Consider the following 18,343-nt stretch of genomic DNA (forward strand, 5'->3'; position numbering starts at 1 on the left):
ATTCATCCATCTGCTCCCCTCTCTCCTCCCCACCCCTCACTCTCTCTCTCTCGCTCTCTCTCTCTCTCTCCCTCTCTCTCTCTCTCTCCGTGCAGCACTGAAAAGCCCGGCAGCCTTTCACGAACAGCGGAGGAGTCTGGAGCGAGCGCGGGTGAGTGTTCAGAGCAATGAGCTCTCTCTTTGAGGAGCATGATGCTTTTGCAAACATCCACATCTTAGCGTGCAAAGGCAAGTTTCAGCATCATCTACACTTTATTTAATTTCTCAAATGTAGATGTAGCTGTCAATTTCAAGTTACTTTATTACATTAGATTTGAAATATGATGCATCATGCCTGATATTGGGCAATTGCTTGAGGTTCTGCAGTGGTAACACAACCACTTCCTGTATAGTTTTTAGAGTTTCATGACAAAATGGCAAGAGCAGCATACAACGAAAGAACTGTCCCCCCCAAAAAGACATGAATAATGTCACTTTTTAGCTGAAAAGGTGTTTTGCAGCAACACTGAGGTCATGTATGTTATAGTTAGTCTTCGGTGCAGTCGAGTGCATTGGTGGCCTTTGAGGCTGATTTTGGATACAGGAGTTTGCTGTTTTGAGCCATGCAGCGGACGGGTCACTACTGTAGGTCCTTGAGCACGACCCTAAACCCATATCATCTCCCCAGAGCACCATAGTGCATAAAGGGGAATTTCCCCTAAGGATGAATAAAGTAGTATGATGATGATGAATGTATGAATAGAATTGCTACAAGTTGTAGGTCGTAAGATCAAAGGTATGCCACTTCCATGCATTAGGTGGCAGCAGTGAGTCACTGTACAGTAAAATTCAGTATTTTCAGTTTCTGTCAGAGGTTTTTAGTTATTAATCAGCTGCACATTTCCTCATTAGACCGAGGACCGGATTTACCAGACCGGCTAGGGCTCACTGTTAGCTTACAAAACTAAAGACTATTTCACTTATTATTGGTTTAGCTTTGAATTAAAGTATTTGTTTAAATGTTTAGTGTTTTTCTCGATTGCATAAGTTAGTGTAGAAGCCTCTGCAGTAGCTTGTGTATTTATTATTTGTCACTCTCTGCCCACCAGACCGAGGACTACCTGAAGAGGAAGATCCGGAGTCGTCCCGAGCGCTCTGAGCTGGTCAGGATGCACATTCTGGAGGGTGAGTTTCAATATTCCCTCTAACTGCTGATTATACCCCGTTTACACAAGGACAATGAGTGAAAACACAAGAGTTTTGACAATTTGCATACGGTCTGTTCTTCAGTCTGAACACAAATTAAGGAAGTCGCAAAAACAGCCCACAAATTTTCAGAAAGCGAACTTCTGATTAGTATGCCTTTCTGAGTAGATCCGCAGCAACAGGCACTCATGGGAAGTGTTTGTCAAACCTTTTTTCGGATTCGGACTCAACAAGGTGTGCAAACTCACTTTCGCGATGTTATCCAGTTTCTGTTAGAATAATAAAAAAAAAAATCACCTCATGATTATTCTCATGCTTGTCGTCTCGCCACGTCCTCCGTCCTCCACAGAGACATCGGCAGAGCCGTCTCTGCAAGCCAAGCAGCTGCAGCTCAAACGTGCACGTCTGGCGGACGACCTCAACGACAAGATTTCCCACCGACCGGGTCCCATTGAGCTGGTGCACAAGAACATCCTGTCTGTCGGCTGCCCTACGCAGCACTCACCGCTGGGTAAGAACTCTCTCCTCACAACAGCTAACCGCTCATCCTCAGTACAGTCATGCGATTTTATATTAAGAAGCGACTTGTGCATAAAAATATAGAGTGGTTCATACCAAATGAACCACTGACAAGATGTCAGTGTATGACAACAGAGACCTGGACAATAAAGGCGACTTCTACACCACTCCGTTTTACATGTTTTCTTTTCCCCTCGTCATGGTACAAATAGGGTAAAGATTCTTTTTTAGTTATATACTATATACTATAGTATACTACTATACTATACATACTATAATGTAAGAAAGCCACATTACAAGACACTTCCTGTTTGTTTGTTTTTCTATAGAAAGTGTCCCTATTTCATCAATTTACAGAGGGATACTGCAAATCAGCTATAGAAAACTCAAATACTGCACACAACCTGGTGCAGGTGTGCTTAAAAACACACACTCGGCTGGACTCATATTCACAAACACGCCCAGGTTTCAAAGCATGCAAACAACATCTGGGTGTATTAGCACGGACATTACTGAGCAGTAACCATCACATCCATTAACACCAGATCAAGCGAGAGTTCCATAGATTACACAGCAGCTTCGTTTAGACATAGTCCTGTTTTGAAACACGAGATACAGAACATACAGAGTTGTATAACTTATCTAAAATTAGTCACAGCAGATTGCTAAACAGAAAGTGACTTTGTTTGACTGTTACACATTATGAGGAACGCAGAGACCGAGCTGTTGCTTCGTCTGACCCGGCTGCTGCAGGGAAGATTCTGTTGGGTTTGTATCGAGTGCGTTGTCCGACGGAAAGTGTGAACATTTCTGCTCCGTCACAGATTCCCCGAAGGGCGCCGGGGGAGAGAGCTCGTCTTTAGACGAGGACAGCAGCGACGCTCTCTCACCAGACCAGCTGACCAATCACGACTCTCCGCTTAGTGCCGTCCCCCAGCTGTCCCCCTCCGACGTGCTCTCCCCGAACGGGGACATTTCACCCCCACAGGTATTATGGCAGCGTGTAATTCCAATGCAATTGTGGGGATAAATGGATGATTCCACACCAAAGTGAATGAGTGATAAACGTCATTACACGGTTAACTCTAATGTTGTCTGCTGATCAGTTCGTCACACAGCCTCCTCCACCACCGCCTCCACCGCCGGCTCCCCCCCAACTGAAAGGGTCTGACTCCTCTCCGCTCCCCAAAATGACAAATGGGACAATTGTGACCACCCGGCTTTCTGGACAGGTCAAGGTGAGCTGATTTTTGAACAGAATCCTCCATAATTTCTGAAACATTGAAGTCCTAATCTCCGTTTGTGGAACAGCTGGAACAGACTAACCCTTCCTCATCTATCATTTCCTCGTTGTCCTCCTCCCTAACCTCATTTCTTACGGCCTTCTGTCTGCAGTCTCAGGCTAAGACGAGCTCAGACCGTCCTCCACACAGATCGAAGAAAGCAAAGGACAACAAACCCAAGGTCAGCCACGTTCTCCTCTCATTTCCATTTCAGCCCACACTGATACTGGATTTACTGCTTCAACTGTGAGCGGGCATAAATTATGAAGAGCTGCCCCATGGAGGCAGCCGTCGCCATCGTTGTCAGACAGCACTTTAGTTTTAAAGAATTTAGATCGCTCCCAATACAGATTGAGAAAAAAATGCTTTTTTTATTTGTTTGTTTGTTTTAATGTGTCTTCTTTTAAAATTGAAAGCTTGGGCCTGTTCCCCTCTCTCGCTTTTAGGTTTCATTCTGACATTTGAGAATCGCTTAAGAAGTGTGGAGTGAAAGAGGAATAGACACAGTTTGAGCTTCAGTCCAGACCAGAGTAATGGAAGTTATTGTTTTTCATGTCATTAGTAGGATTTCTACATTTACCGACAATAAAGTCACTTCACAATCTTATATAAGAAAACATTTATGTGCTGTTTTTCATGTCTGGCCTCATTTGTCTGAGGACGTGGTGTGATTTTGGCTTGTCAGTGTGTATTTTAACAGATTTACTTTCCCTGGAGGTTCTTGGAAATTAAAGTAGCGTCTGAAAAGCACTCACGTCACCTCTGGCCCTTACAGCAGAGGCATGCAGCTCCAGGGCTTAATGCATTTTGAATGCCTGTCATTAACTTGTGTAAACCGAGACAGGATAAAATCCTTCATCCTGGAGGACATCCTTGTCGGTCTGCGGACAAGTGCTTAAGTCACCTCTTGAACCGTGTCTCCTTCTGGCTGCAGGTGAAGAAGCTGAAATATCATCAGTACATCCCTCCGGACCAGAAGGCCGACAAGGAGCGTCCGCCTCAGATGGACTCGTCCTACGCCAAGCTCCTCCAGCAGCAGCAGCTCTTCCTGCAGCTGCAGATTCTCAGTCAGCAGCAGCAGCACTACAACTACCACACCATCCTGCCCGCCCCGCCCAAGTGAGTGTCGAGCATGGCAGCACGAGAGTGTGTGGGCCTTATTGTGGAATCGACTGGGGTTGACATCTTTCTTGCTCCTCCACACGTCAAGCAATCAGTCACTGGGCAAGAAGCACTCGGTTCCCGCAGGCAGTTTTCACGATGACTTCTTCTCTGCTACCCAGATCCTGTCTGCAGCTGCTTGTTCTTTCAATAGTCAAGCTGTTGCAAAGTGTGTGTAGTGTTTGCTGCTCAAAGCAGAATTCTAAGAATGACAGTTGCTCCCCGTTCAGTGTGGTTTGTCAGCACACGTAAACAGAAAATGAGGAGATGAAAAGTTTAATTGCCACAGATCTCAGCTGACTGTAGGTGGATCGGGTGACTTTAATTTAATCGTTTTGGTGTGTGGGGACCTGCCTGTAGCACACACTCTAGCATTTCCTCTTCTAATGCCCTGAAGATACAACAAAAACACAGCTGTTAGAATAAATTAGGAACCTGCCTGTGTTACATTGTCATTAAAGGTAATAAAATGCATTCCACTGGCTAATGTACACGGACAGCTTCACCACAGCGCCACGAGTCAAGTCGGCACCGCAAGTTCAATAACATTATAGACATTATATTGAAATCAGAAGCTACTTACTACCCCGACATGTTGTTGGGGCAGTTCTTGTACCACAAAATGACTGACAGTGAGTCACTGTCAGTCTGTAGAGAGGGACTCTTTCTTGAAGATCTTTGCACTTGATGAAAATAAATAATGTGAGGAAAGAAGAAGTCTTCATTGGTGTTGCAAGCTTGTTTTGCCAGTTGAGCTAATGTCCGACAACGAGTTGGTTTAATGAGTTTGTAAACTGCTCGTGAAGTGAATCAGCATATGACTGTATTATGTCCAAAAATTAACTGAAACAAATCTGAGAATCAAAAAATAAGAGAACTCCAGTCATGACATCCAAAGTCTTGATATCTTGTTGTACACTTTTGTACCACAAGACGGCGTCATGAGTTACTCAGTCTTTTAAAAAAAAAATTGGGGATATACATGGAAGGCATAGAGCTGATGGAAGTAATCTCAGGGCCCGTTTAACACAACATTTTCAAGTGCATACAGAAAATGTATGTTTCTTCTTTGGTGTCCGTTTACACACGTTTAGAAATCGTTCCAACTCCATCTCTGAAAACAAGGGACTCGTATTTGTGCTATTATCACTTGTCATAATAATGTTCAGCTTGAAGTAGGAGGAATATATTGATCACAAATCACTGGTTTGTCTTTCCAGGCCACAAACAGAACAGCCCCCCACGACCAACTCTGGCCCCTCCCCCTCCCGCAGCATCCACACCCCCAGCACGCCCACCACCCCCACCGGTCAGAGTGGGACCGCCCGTCAGAACCAAACAGCCCCTGGAGGAGCCAAGCCAACCTCTCTGCCAGCCAACCTGGATGAGTTCAAAGTAATTTACTCGGACAGCTTCACCACAGTGTCGCGATTCCAGTTGGCAAAATGTTTAAAGCAATTGTTGTTTCATTCATGATCATTTTACCTTATAGAGCCTTGAAAAAAACGATTTCTCCAAATACTAGAAAAGTTCACATATCGATGTTTTCTGTATTTCCAGAAGTCACAATTATTGCCACAAGACAAAAAGCTTTTTCTTTCCAATGAAAGTTTTCAGATGCACCTCTATATTTGATCAAACCTTTTTTTTTATATTTAGGAATGATTTTACATTTCAAAATGAACAAGAATAAATCAAAGCACTTAATTTCAGTTCGCAGTTACCCCCCCAGGAAGCAGTAAATCATTTTACCACTAGCGTTTTTCCATATCAATAATGTGAGCCTTGTAAAGTTCAGCTCAGCCTCCTTGCACTCACACGAACCTCCATGTTATTCTGCTGTGTGAGTACTGAAGCGGTTTCTCATCCTCCAGGTCGCTGAGTTGAAACAAGAACTGAAACTGCGTGGCTTGACCGTCTCGGGCACCAAGAACGACCTCATCGAGAGGCTCCGCAACTACCAAGAGCAAAATGGCGGCACGGCAGCGGTAGTGAGGAGCGGGACGGGTCAGCCGGGCGCTGCCGCCGCAGCCACTGGCATCGGTGCGTCTTCCCCAACCTCGGTTTCAGGACACGACCAGCAGTCGGTCGAGAGCGGGTTCAAGTTGACTCTGTCCTCGTTGGGTCAAGCGGTGCCGGGGCGGGTGATGCGGTTTGGAAGCACCAGCTCCAGCCCTCCAGTGTCACCAACTCCATCCGAGAGGTCGTTGGCGGGGATGAGCCCGGACGAGACCAGCTGTAACGGAGACATGTTTGGAGAAATGGTGAGACCTGCATGTTAAATCCTTGTGGCTTTAATAAACCATCTCGTCCACTCAATCAGTGCAATGTCTTTGACCTGGAAACTGGAGGAAATCTTGATCGGGTCTCCTGATTTGATTATTTGAGCATCAGACTTGTGTCTTGATTTTTAAACATTCTGGATTTGATATTTAGAGTGTGGCAAATAAGGCATTTTATGTCACTATAATGGTGAGAAATGTGTAATTTTATTTGTTTTTCTACTGTTCTTGAAATATCTGGTTAGAAATGCTTGAGACTAACCTGCCCCCTCCTTGTTGGTGTTGTTCTGCAGGTGAGCTCCCCTCTGACTCAGCTCACCCTCCATCCGTCTCCTCAGCAATCCCCTCGCTCGCAGCCGCTGTCTGTGGTGAAAGAGGAGAGCCAGAGCTCTTGCAGTCTGTCCAGGTCTTCACCGGCGTCTGTCCAGCCCGCAGAGTGTGGCTTAGCCATGGATACATCCTGCATGGACAAGGATCAGATGCTCCAGCAGAAAGACAAACAGATTGAGGAGTTGACAAGGATGCTAAGGCAGAAACAGAGGCTGGTGGAGACCCTCCGGTCCCAGCTGGAGCAGGGCAAGATGGCCAGTGGAGTGGTGGTGAAGAAGGAAGGCAGCGAGAAGAGCAGAACGTCCTCAGAGCTGAAGCTTCAGACGCTAATAAAAGCCTCAGCCATTCAACACGCATCGCTCCCGAATGGCATCGTACTGAAGGTGAAGAAAGAAGTGGAGCCTGAGGAAGACATGGAGGGAATAGTGGAGGAGACCCCGGCGAAGAAGGCGGCCCAGCCCATGCAGTGCTCACAGGAGACCCTGCTCAGGCTGCAGCAGATTCATCGGTTGCAGGTCCAACAGGCCGAACAACAGAAGGAGCAGTCGAAGCCACAACAGCAGAAAGCCTCGGAGGCCAAGATGACTCCTCAAAAGCAGCAGCAGCAGCAAAAGAAACAGGCTCAGATCCTGCTGCAGCAGCAGCAGCAGCTGCAGCAGCTCATCATACAGCAGACGCAGCAGAAACAGCTGCTGGCCCAGCAGAAGTTAGCCCAGCAGAAACTGGCCCAGCAGAAACTGGCGCAGCAGAACCAGCTCAAACAGAGCCCGGCCCAGCTTCAGCAGAAGAGCCAGGTCCAGCTGAAGCAGGTTCAGGTGCAGATCCAGAGCCAGACGAATCTGAAGCCTGCAGCAACCCTGAGCCAGCAGAGGAGGCAGCCGAGGCAGCAGCAGAAACAGCAGCCGGCCGCCGCCACCACGCAACCGGTGAGGAGATGTTGATCAGATGTTGTTCAACCACAAAAGAAATGATCTAGAATCGGTTTAGAAGATAAGAGCAAATAGAAGGAACCAGCAGATCACCTGTGCAATCAGATCTCGAGCTGACTTCTAGTACTTCCCCTAAAATAACAGGTAAATGAAAATTGCAATTTGAGGTTGAAGCTGATCCCAACTGACTCTGTGAAAAAGCAGGATACAAAGCACTCGCATCCACACCGACAGACAATTTCAAACTACAAATTAACCTCAAATGCATGTTTTTGGACTGAGGTAGAAAACTCACATACGCCGAGAGAACATGCAAACCTAACCCACACAGAAAAGACAAAGCTAAAAGTGAAGAAATTCAAATCGGAAAAGACTGAAAGAACTAATTTCCTTTGCTCTCAATGTGAATTATCTGTTTTTTTTTAAATAGAAGAATTGACAAATGTTTATAGTTGAAATAATTAATAGCAAAACTGATAATATTCCCTCAGGGAGTGTTGAAAGGTCCTACTGATCCCTTCTAACATGGTTTGTGCCATACAGTAAAAAAGGAAATCTCCATATCAGTCAAATAGTGACACCTACTGTTTGCTGTTTGCATTTCCAGGTGACTCCAGTCGTCATCAACCAACAGAACAGCACTTCTCTCCACACGCAAGCCATCTCGTTAGACCTACTCAAGGCCAACGGCACGCCCACCCTGGTGACCGACAGCAACGGAAACCACTACCTGATCGCTCTCACCAGTCACACGCCAGACGGACACAACGGAGTGTCGTCATTGGCCAAAACCAACGGACGCATCACCCTGCAGGTACAGCCGATGTGGATGACAGTGTTTATGTAGCAACAACGAAAGACAAAATATTAATAAGCAGTTGTTTGTTTTGTTTGTTTTTTAAAGAGGTTACAGTCGACTCCCAGTAAACTCCCCAGCGCCGTCAGCCAATCCAAAGAGCAGCCAGAGGCCGAGCCGGTGAGCCAACCAATCAAAAAGGTACAACACACACTCAGAACATTTCACCACGAGAGGTATCAACTCACAACAATGCCAAATGTTGGCAAGTTTCCCACTTTTTTTTTTTTTCTTCCCCAATTGTAAACAGGTGTGGTTATTGTACATCAGTCGGGTCCGTCCGGAATGAATGGTTTATTTTTTCTGGTCATAATTCAACACATAGAAAATACAAATACTGTTCACTATACCAGACCAAGAAAAAGAACAGGCTGAAGCCAGTAGCTTGTTTATGTCAATCCTGTAACTTCTATGAATAAACTACAATATGTACAACTTGCAAACAAAAGATCTAAAGGACATATAAGAACAGAAACACATCTATACTTATATTAGTTGTCACTTTACATGATTCAAAAATAAACTATCCTCTTAAATGATATTTGCCATCTCTTAACTTAGAAAAATCAAACAAACAGTTGAATACAAACAGCAACCCGATAGTCGACCTCCTGCTGCTTCAACACATCAATCTCTTGATTGTAAAGCAGCAACATCGTTCTGCCACAAGAGGTCCCCACTGATGTAAAATCAACATGAGTTGAGTCATGAAATGCTTAAAAAGTCTGATTTTGCTCTCATCTTGCCCCCCCCCCCAGGGGCAGAAGACGAGACTCCACCTGGAGACAAACGGCAGCCCGCCGCCCAGCCAGCCCGTCACGGCTCCGCCCAGCCTGCAGCCGTTCTTCCACGACGCCTCGGACACGGAGAGCCAGAGCAGCTTGATGTCGTCCCTCAAGGTAACGGCGGCGACGCGTCCTCTCCGCTCCGCCAGCATGTGACCTCCACCTCATTAAACTGTTTCTCCTTGTTTCTTCTCTCCTCTTGCTTCACCTCTTCATCACGCCACTCGGCAGAGAGAGGCGGTGTGTCTGTCGTACGACCGGCACACACTCTTCACCCCTCCCTCTCCCAAACCCACCACCTCCCCTCCTCCTCAGCGCTCCACAGTACGTCCTCCTTTCTCGCCATCCCTCCTGCAGTATCCATCTTCGTCTTCCCGCTGTCTGTGCCTCCATTCTTCACCTCCTCCTCACACTTCTGCCGTGTTTATGCCTGACGGACTGACTTCCCAGAATGCATTGCATGACTGTACCCACATGACATTCAGAAGTGAAGGTTCAGTCAAAGCATAGATTAATTTCTACATGATTAAAGGCTTTTTTGGTTTTCAGGCAGCTCTTCACAACACACTGGAATCCCATGAATGAATGGATGAATCCGTACATGAGTGAAGGGTTTTTATTTTGGTTGAAACGGTGTCAAGAATAAAAATGAAATCGTGATTTAAAAGAAAAAGTCATAGGAAATTAAGATTAGTCTGCAGTATTGAGTACACAGCCATGTTAAAAATAAAGATTAGATTAAGAAATGATGGAGAAATTATATATAAGAAACCTCAAGATGAGGAAACAAATATAATGAAAACGAATAATATATAAAAAAGTTAGATTAAGAATATGTTTAACAAAATAACTAAAGAAAAGAAACTAAATAAAATGAAAAATAGCAAATAAAATAACCCCCCAAAAAAAAAAAAATTTGCAGATATGAAAAAAAAATTGGAAATGAAGAAGGAATGTTGAGTATTAGAACAAAGAGTTTTGATGTTTATTATTTACAAGAAAATTTCAAGGAGAACATGATAAATGAACAAACAATGTCGAGGAGATGAAGAAAACAAACAAATTGAAAGTAAAAGTTGGGAATAAAGTAGAAACGCTGTTAAAGGAAGTGATAAAAGTAAAGGGGATAAAACGGAAGCAAAAAAACTTTAGTGCAATGTGTGTGTGTGTGTGTGTGTGTGTGTGTGTGTGTGTGTGTGTGTGTGTGTGTGTGTGTGTGTGTGTGTGTGTGTGTGTGTGTGTGTGTGTGTGTGTGTGTGTGTGTGTGTGTGTGTGTGTGTGTGTGTGTGTGCGCGTGTGCGTGCGTGCGTGCGTGCGTGCGTGCGTGCGTGCGTGCGTGCGTGCGTGCGTGCGTGCGTGCGTGCGTGCGTGCGTGCGTGCGTGCGTGCGTGCGTGCCCACCTCACTGTGGACATGAGAGCTGAAATGTTTCTCTGTCAGCAGGAGAACGGAGTGAACAGCCAGCAGATGGACGACCTGTTCGACATCCTGCTGAAGAGTGGAGGTAACGAACTCCGTCACTCAAACTGAGCCGAGACGCTTCGTGTGTTTTCTTGTCGCTCGTCGTTCATGTCCTCTGTCTCTTCCCAGAAATCCCCAGCTTCAAGGCCAACCCGGACCCTTCGCTCGCCCCGCTTCACTCGGACCCCCCGTCCCCGTCTAGCGCCCCGTCCCCCCTCCACCTCTCTCCCCCCACCCCCACGGAGCCCCTCATCTCACCCCAGCCCGCCGCGGCGTCGCCTGGCGTTGGCGGCGGCCACCTGGAGGACTTCCTGGAGGGCACGACGGGCCCGCTGGGGATGGATCCCAACGGCGGCCTGACGCTGTTCGACACCCTCCACAGCCAGATGCTGAGCACGCCCAGCATCCTGGACCACCCCCCCTCCCCCATGGACACGTCCGACCTGGGCTTCTCCGACCACTCGGAGGGGCTGGACTTCGGCGACCCCACCCTGGACAGCATGGACTGGCTGGACATCTCCATGGTGGGCAGTGCCAGCGGAGGGGGCGGGAGCAGCGAGGCCTCCAGAGGAGGGGGGAGCGGCGGCGGAGGAGCACCCGGCGACGGAGACGGCGGCACGAGTTTAGGTCCGCTGGCGCCACACACGCCGCCGAGCGTCTTCTCGGCCGACTTCCTGGACGGCACGGACCTGCAGCTGCACTGGGAGCTGTGTCTGTAGCTCCCGGCGCTCACTCGGACATGCGGTCGCTCACACTGTGTACAGGCTCTGTCTCTATCCACTGCACACAAACCTTCTCTATGCTGTCTACGCCACTGCAGGGGGTCTCCAGCACATGCAATCACACGCACACTCGCATGTATTTCACCCCGTCTTTGGCTGTTACTGCAGGCGAGGCCGGGAGGGAGAAGCAGCAGACGGGAGAAGCTCGGTTCAGAGAAAGAACTTGAACGTGGTGGAAGTGAAGCGGACTCTTTGAATATGGCCTCCGAGGGGAATCCTCCCAGCGGGGCTGCTTCTCCCTCGTCTCCTCTGTCCGGGCCTGCGTTATATAACCGGGGTGAATTAATAGCTGTAGGTCACCTCAACATATTTCAGTGCGACTGGTTCGAGTCCCTCTCGGGCTCGAGTGTCGGCGCCTCCTGAACTTTGCACTTATGCTGAATCTGATTGGTTTGAAAAGAGGGCGTTCAGGTCCCCGGCCCCCATCTCAGCACCGAGCCGTCGACGGTGTGTTGGACAGAAACAAAGGCAGCTGACTGAACCCCGCCCACGCTAATCCAGAAAAAGATCAACACAACCTCAGTGGTTTAGTGTTGCTGTTGAAATGAACCATATCAGTGGCAACAGTTGGAATAGAAGCCTCATTGGAGGCTGCGTATTATTGGTAACATTATGGTAGACCACTATGTATTGCTGTATATGGGGTGTATATTATCAATTGTCCATATGATTATTTTTCTTTGCTGGCTGCTTTTGAGTCGAGCTCGCCAGCGGGAGAACGCGGGCTGAGGGCGGGGCTTCCAAAACACTTGGACCTTGTCTTTTTTTTTTTAAAAAGAAAATGGAAAAAAAAAAAAATAAATAGACATACTGTAAAATCTCACAAATATGCGTTTGGTTTTCTTTGACGGCACTAGAACGTGATGGAAATGTCCCCCAAACGTCAAGGAAACAGCAATTTTATCTGGTTACGCAGGCTTTCACTCAATTTATGGTTAAAGTTGTCCTGGTTATTCAGAGAAACAGCCACCAGAGGGCGCCATTGTGAGGGAAACGGCAGGCTTCACCTGGACTTGAATTGAAAATAATACCAAAATCATGCTGGGAATGTGAAACTGGGGCGTCTTATCTTTTAAAATATCTTGATTTTATCTTTATATTTATTGTCTACATTCATCAATCATCTATCTACAGCAGTTTATTTTTGATAATGCAGAAATACATTTACATTTTTTGGAGGGAAGTCCTGCATACACAGAGACAACAAGTCCAACCTGGACTGTTCGCCTCTGCTCGGCCCCGCTCTTCATCATCTCTTTTTTTTTTTTCAGCTTACCACTGTACTGAATCCAGCTCCACTGCCCAGTTTGATTCACTCACTCCCTCCTTTTTCACTTTGATAGATGGAGGGACACTTAATTCATCCCCGTGGGGAGAATCTCCTAGATGGACGTCAATAAGCCCCTGTGTGGTTCTCAAGCACATACGTGCATACACAGACTTCAGCACATAAAGATATTTCATGCACAGCATGCAACCAGCTCCTACAAATCCCCCTCACACACACACTCTCAGGTTCCCAGCAGCGTCGCCACCGTCTCGCACTCACTCATACACAGAGCAGATTTAAGTCCCGAGGCCACGACACTAATTGACTACAGTGAGCACCAAAGGGCTGCAGCACCGTGCCGGGCCGAAGATCTCCTCTGTATCCCACATCCCACTGACAGCAGCCTGCCACCCTGCAGCCAGCAGTCACGCAGGATCTTTAGACACTCAGAAAAACCTTCACAGCAAGAATGTCAACGTCGGAAGAACAAATAAAACGTGGTGTTTGTTTAGAATCCTGCCAAAAGGGGCTCGATTGACATTGACATTTTTTTAGTATTTCCTGTATACGATAATTGATTTCATCATTTATGTCTTGAAGAACTGTGGTTGGGACATCCATCCATCTTCTTTATTTATTTTTTTTATGAATTTTTATTGGTACGTAAGGCAGAGCAATACAGCATCACTATTTGACATCAATGTTATCAATAAATGTTTATAGATGTTTATGGGCCAAAGAAAACAAATTGAAAGTAATAATAATGAGAAAAATAATAGAAAATAATCCGAATTAACGAACCACTCAAAGGTAAACACGATAATAATAATAATGAACAAATGTGAAAATATCTACACAATGTACATTGTGTCCACCAAATGTACACCAAAAATACTAATGAAAAAAATCTGTTTTTTTGTGGTTTTTTTAAAGGGACATCCATCTGTCTTCTTGGTGAACAGTTTCCTGTCCATCAGAAGGAAAACACATTCACTTTGTACTGGAACACCTGGACAAAAGCCACAGTCACTGGGAGAACATGCAAAGCGAATTACTAAACTTGTCCGATCTCTTCAATGGGATTCTTTGCTTTGATAAAAACGTATAAAACTGATCCATTCCTGTTGACAAGATAATCTTGATAAGATCATCAAGATTGGATGGAGAATATGTGAAGGGTAACTTTCTATCGGATGGAGGTTTGGACTTTGACTTGTCTATTCTAACACTTGAACATGTTTTGATGTCATCATTCCATTGTAGCTGTGGCTGGGTGTTTTGGCTCGTCCTGCTTTACTTGCAGAGATTTACGGTTTAAAGAAATATGATAATTACTTGGTGGCTCTTCTCTTTGGTTTGTCCTTTTGCTACTTTATTGAAAATGTATTGAACGTTCTTTCAAACAGTCTCTTTCTCTCGTCACCTCATCATTTCCTCGTGTTACACTTAAACAAGCAGAACATGTGAACCCATGGTCTTCTTCTGTTGAGTTTCAGGTCACATAATGACTGAACACATCCAATCTCATCTTTGTTTGGGAAGTTCCTCACTTTAATTTGCTTGTAAATATCGGATGTATACAATGAATTACATCTACCGGTCATAATTAGGCTTTAAATGACGAGGAGCTGCATGATGTCCCTTATAATCTGGATCAGAGACGTTGTGTTGAAGGAATGAAGTTTGTGAAGTTTACAAGGAGGCAGGTGTGGGGCCATTCACATCTGTACTGTGCAAAAAGTCTTTGTGAAGCCAAACACACACACACACACACACACACACACACACACACACGCACACACACACACAGAGTGCAGATGTTTCTCATGGCGTCTCCGTCTTGTGTGAGGCGGCATGATGTGAAAGGAGCAGTCAGGTTATGTGGATCCTGCTGCGGCTGCTGAGCCTTTGATAGCAGACGATGTGAAGGCTGACATTTGCACGGACGGGCGATGGGGGAGACGGAGAGGAGGATCAGGGAGGAGAGCGGGAGAGCTTTGCTCTGTTTGGAAGGAGTCAGTAAACACGGGAAAAGGAGCGGCATAGTGCACATTAAATACTTTTACTGTGAACAAGAAAGCTGATTGCACGGCCATCTTATTCTGTTAAACTCTAAATCCACTTTGAGGTAATGATTGGGTGGATTTGTGGTAAAAAAAAAAAAAAAGCAGCACTGGCATATAAATACAGATCAATGAGACATTTTAGAAAACCATAAACAATAGAACTAATGTTTCTCTTAACGTACAAAGTTTTCAACCAGGATCCATCATTAAAGAACTGCTAGTCCCATATTACCTCAACAGAACACTTTTTTCTCCTCAGGGTGTCAGGGTGCTGACTGAAGAGTTCTGCAGTTTCTCAAATTAGAATGACGATAAGATTTCAGGTTTCAGGCTCATCTAAAGTTAGCAAAAGCCACAGTATGACAACAAAACGGCAAAAGTCACAACAAATCCCAGGCTGTTTCCAGCATAACATCAAGAAGCATCTGACACAGAATGAGGCCTTCCACCTGGGCTGGTTCGGTTTAATGGCTGAATGTGTGGCATGTCAGCATGGAGTGTGAAAGAAGAGACACGCCGTGGACAGTGAAGCATGAATGTCGAGCGGAGCACAATCACTCGCCACTGTGTCAGTTCCCGTCCGAATCAATGGCCCTTGATTAGCACACATGAGGTGTCAGACTGTTCGATGGGAAACGTGATCGGCTTGTTCAGATTTTTCACTTTGTTATGAAATCTCCCTTCATTTTTTTTTTAATGTGTGTGTGTGTGCGTGCGTGCGTGCGTGTGTGTGTGTGATCTGATAAGGCATCAGTGTGTAATGCAGAGTAGGAATGATGGGAGGACACTATGAAAGTGGGTCCATCTCATTGAAAGCATGAATTAATTGGCTGGTCCAGTCCAAACAGCCCTGAGCTCTCGGTTTAACTGGGAAGACGCGGTTGGTTCAGATGCCTGATAAGAGTGAGAGAACAGAGAATTAATCGGACCGATTGTACCGGGAGTCAGTTACAATAATGACCTCACTGATATGACGGGGATGCCGGGAACAGTAGCAAATAACCCTAATATTTGTATAAGGTTTGCAGAGGGTCTAAAATAATGTGCGACTAAAGCGTGTCTGGAAGACGGTTCAAAGCTGGAGGGAGGTTCATGTGATCAGAGGTGATTTTAAGGTGGAATAAACACACATGGGAGATGGCTACAACTCCAGACAGAACGTCTGACCAAAGAGAACTTCAGTATCATTAGTGGAGGTGTATCCGCACGCTGGCAGCCACATCATGACAAGAAATGTAAAAAAAAAAATGGTTCAAATCAATGAGATCAAGGAGAATACAGCATGTACACAAACACAATCACTAATGGTATATTGGTCATTTTAGAGGATTGACAGTAGAACTGCGTTAGTAGAATTAAAAAGGGGTTTCAACCATCAATTTGTAGAATAGTGTTGAAAAGCTTTTGCTACTTTTAGAATAATTGAAATGTAACATTAATACTTGGTAATATTAGTACGTATTCAGGGTTAAAGGTGCGGACGAGACAAGTTTAAAATTCCTTTTCTTCATGTGGAAACAAATGTCGTTGTTTTTCTTTGTTTGCAGGCCTGTTGTTTTTTTTCTCCTTTTTTTCACTCCTTTCTGTGGGGCTGATAGATAGATAGATAGATAGATAGATAGATAGATAGATAGATAGTAGTCATCAGGAGACACGTACAGCTGTGTATCATCTGCATAATAGTGACTGTTGACGCCATGTCTCCAGAGGACGCCCCCCCAAGGGGGAACATGTATAAATCAAAAAGCCAGAAGCCTGGGATTGACCCCTGGGGCACATTTCCTCTCATAGAGTTTTGATTAACATGTATCCATAAATCTGTGAGATAGTAGGAGCTCCTTTCAATCCTTTTTATTATGAATACATATAATTTCACGGCATAACAGTAAAGAATATATCACTCGTGTTTTTGGTAGTATTGCAATGGACTGTCTGTTATTTCTATTCATATTGTGCTAATCGATTGAGATATGAATTATGGAAGTGAGAGTATAAGAAAAACAATGCTTGTATTTGAATTGATGCACTTCAACGCACTTGATAGGACTTGATGGATCAATAAAGATAATGCATGTTCTAATTTTGGTTGTTTGGTTAAAAACAATCTTTCACTTTATAGGACTGATAAACAGAAATATTCGCACTAATCTGTGAATCAATCAGTGAATTTTCCTGTTTAGCTGAAGTCTGCATAAAAGATGAATTAATGGGTTTTTGCCTGTGTGTCGGTCTGGATTGAAACTGGCTTTCACCCTCAACACCTCGGAGAGACTCGGAGTGATTAACTGAGACAAAAATAAGATGAAGACGATACAAGTAAAAAAAAACAAAACCAAAGCTAGTTAAATGAGGGAGAACAGTGGAGGCCCCAGAGAGGAGAGCAGCAGACCTGTGATGTTTTGCGTTGTTCGGTGTGATTAAAAAGCCTGCTGGAGGACCGACAGAAATAGCTGCTCCCCATTAGAGTCAACTACTGCGACTGCCACTCACCTGCCGCTGCTGCTCAGCAATGCAAATTGACCCATAAGATGTTTCACTCCAGCTTCTACAGGAGGTCTGATCCACAGTCGGGACGAGTGACTGCAGAAATCAAAGACCCTTATCTACATGTGTCCACGAGATGAAAAAAGTTTTTTACTCGTGTCTCTGGGCATTTATCTCTTGGTGTCGCTGTGGGTGCTCAGAGTTTCACCTGTAAAAGGTTTGTTGTGTGTTTCCAATACATCAGCAGTGGCTCTTTGGCCCTTTCGATGTGGCTCCATTAAGCTTTCACTAAATTATATCGAAATAAACATTTAAAAAAAGAAAAATGACAAGAATTTCTAAACGGAAAAACAAAACAAACAAAAAAAAGCAATACTGCTGGAAAAGAGATAAAATTGCAGACCTGTTTTGGCCCACGGGCCTCATGTTTGTCACCCCTGATTTATAATATAATATACTACGTATCCATAAAGACCAACACAGTGAATGGACAGGGTATATTACTTTACATTTCGGTCAGACGCGAGCCTCGGTGTGAGCCGTTGATCGATCAGCTTCCATGTTTGAGAGCAATAAAAACTCCAGCTTCCCTGAATGTGATGAAGCAGGTCTAGAGGATGGATGAATTCATACTGGTGTCCTTTACTGTATTAAGACGGAGGATTCAGGCCCTTTGACGTTCCCCATCTGCAAAGAAGGCTAATGTTTTGTGTCTAATTAAAAGTTGAATTTCCAAACACACACACAATCCAGTCAAATACCAAAGGCTGTGTTATTACATTGTGATCAATAAAACTGTCTCTGCTCGCACCCAGTACCCGTGACTGATCTCACTTAACTGGATTTACTTTGGGTCTTTTTGGCAAAGGTCAATTTGAATGAATTTTCATAATTTCCTAATGTTCTTTCTAAACAGGTGTCATTTAAACGTGTAAACTGTTTCATGTCTCC

The 18,343-nt window shown here is 45.1% G+C and overlaps 1 protein-coding gene across 7 annotated transcripts in view; it reads left to right on the forward strand.

Moving 5' to 3' along the window:
- The window catches only part of mrtfab (myocardin related transcription factor Ab), a 46,460-nt gene extending 34,064 nt beyond the window's left edge, over positions 1–12,396 (forward strand). For 3 of the 7 annotated variants that reach the window (XM_080469779.1, XM_080469777.1, XM_080469782.1), the window contains 16 exons: positions 96–151; positions 1,089–1,164; positions 1,535–1,696; positions 2,529–2,692; positions 2,811–2,942; positions 3,100–3,168; positions 3,922–4,106; positions 5,369–5,543; positions 6,023–6,412; positions 6,724–7,686; positions 8,297–8,503; positions 8,594–8,686; positions 9,304–9,444; positions 9,562–9,654; positions 10,770–10,833; positions 10,920–12,390. In XM_080469779.1, coding sequence (XP_080325905.1) covers positions 96–151; positions 1,089–1,164; positions 1,535–1,696; positions 2,529–2,692; positions 2,811–2,942; positions 3,100–3,168; positions 3,922–4,106; positions 5,369–5,543; positions 6,023–6,412; positions 6,724–7,686; positions 8,297–8,503; positions 8,594–8,686; positions 9,304–9,444; positions 9,562–9,654; positions 10,770–10,833; positions 10,920–11,509 — 3,560 coding nt within the window. In that variant the 3' untranslated portion in view covers positions 11,510–12,390. Of the gene's footprint in view, positions 1–95; positions 152–1,088; positions 1,165–1,534; positions 1,697–2,528; positions 2,693–2,810; positions 2,943–3,099; positions 3,169–3,921; positions 4,107–5,368; positions 5,544–6,022; positions 6,413–6,723; positions 7,687–8,296; positions 8,504–8,593; positions 8,687–9,303; positions 9,445–9,561; positions 9,655–10,769; positions 10,834–10,919 lie in introns of all 7 variants that reach the window. The other 4 variants (XM_080469781.1, XM_080469783.1, XM_080469778.1 and 1 more) reach the window with 3 other exon arrangements.
- Positions 12,397–18,343: the final 5,947 nt, after the last annotated feature.

The sequence above is a fragment of the Lipophrys pholis genome (genome assembly GCF_963383615.2).
Source record: "Lipophrys pholis genome assembly, chromosome: 1".
NCBI classification, from domain to species: Eukaryota; Metazoa; Chordata; class Actinopteri; order Blenniiformes; family Blenniidae; genus Lipophrys; species Lipophrys pholis.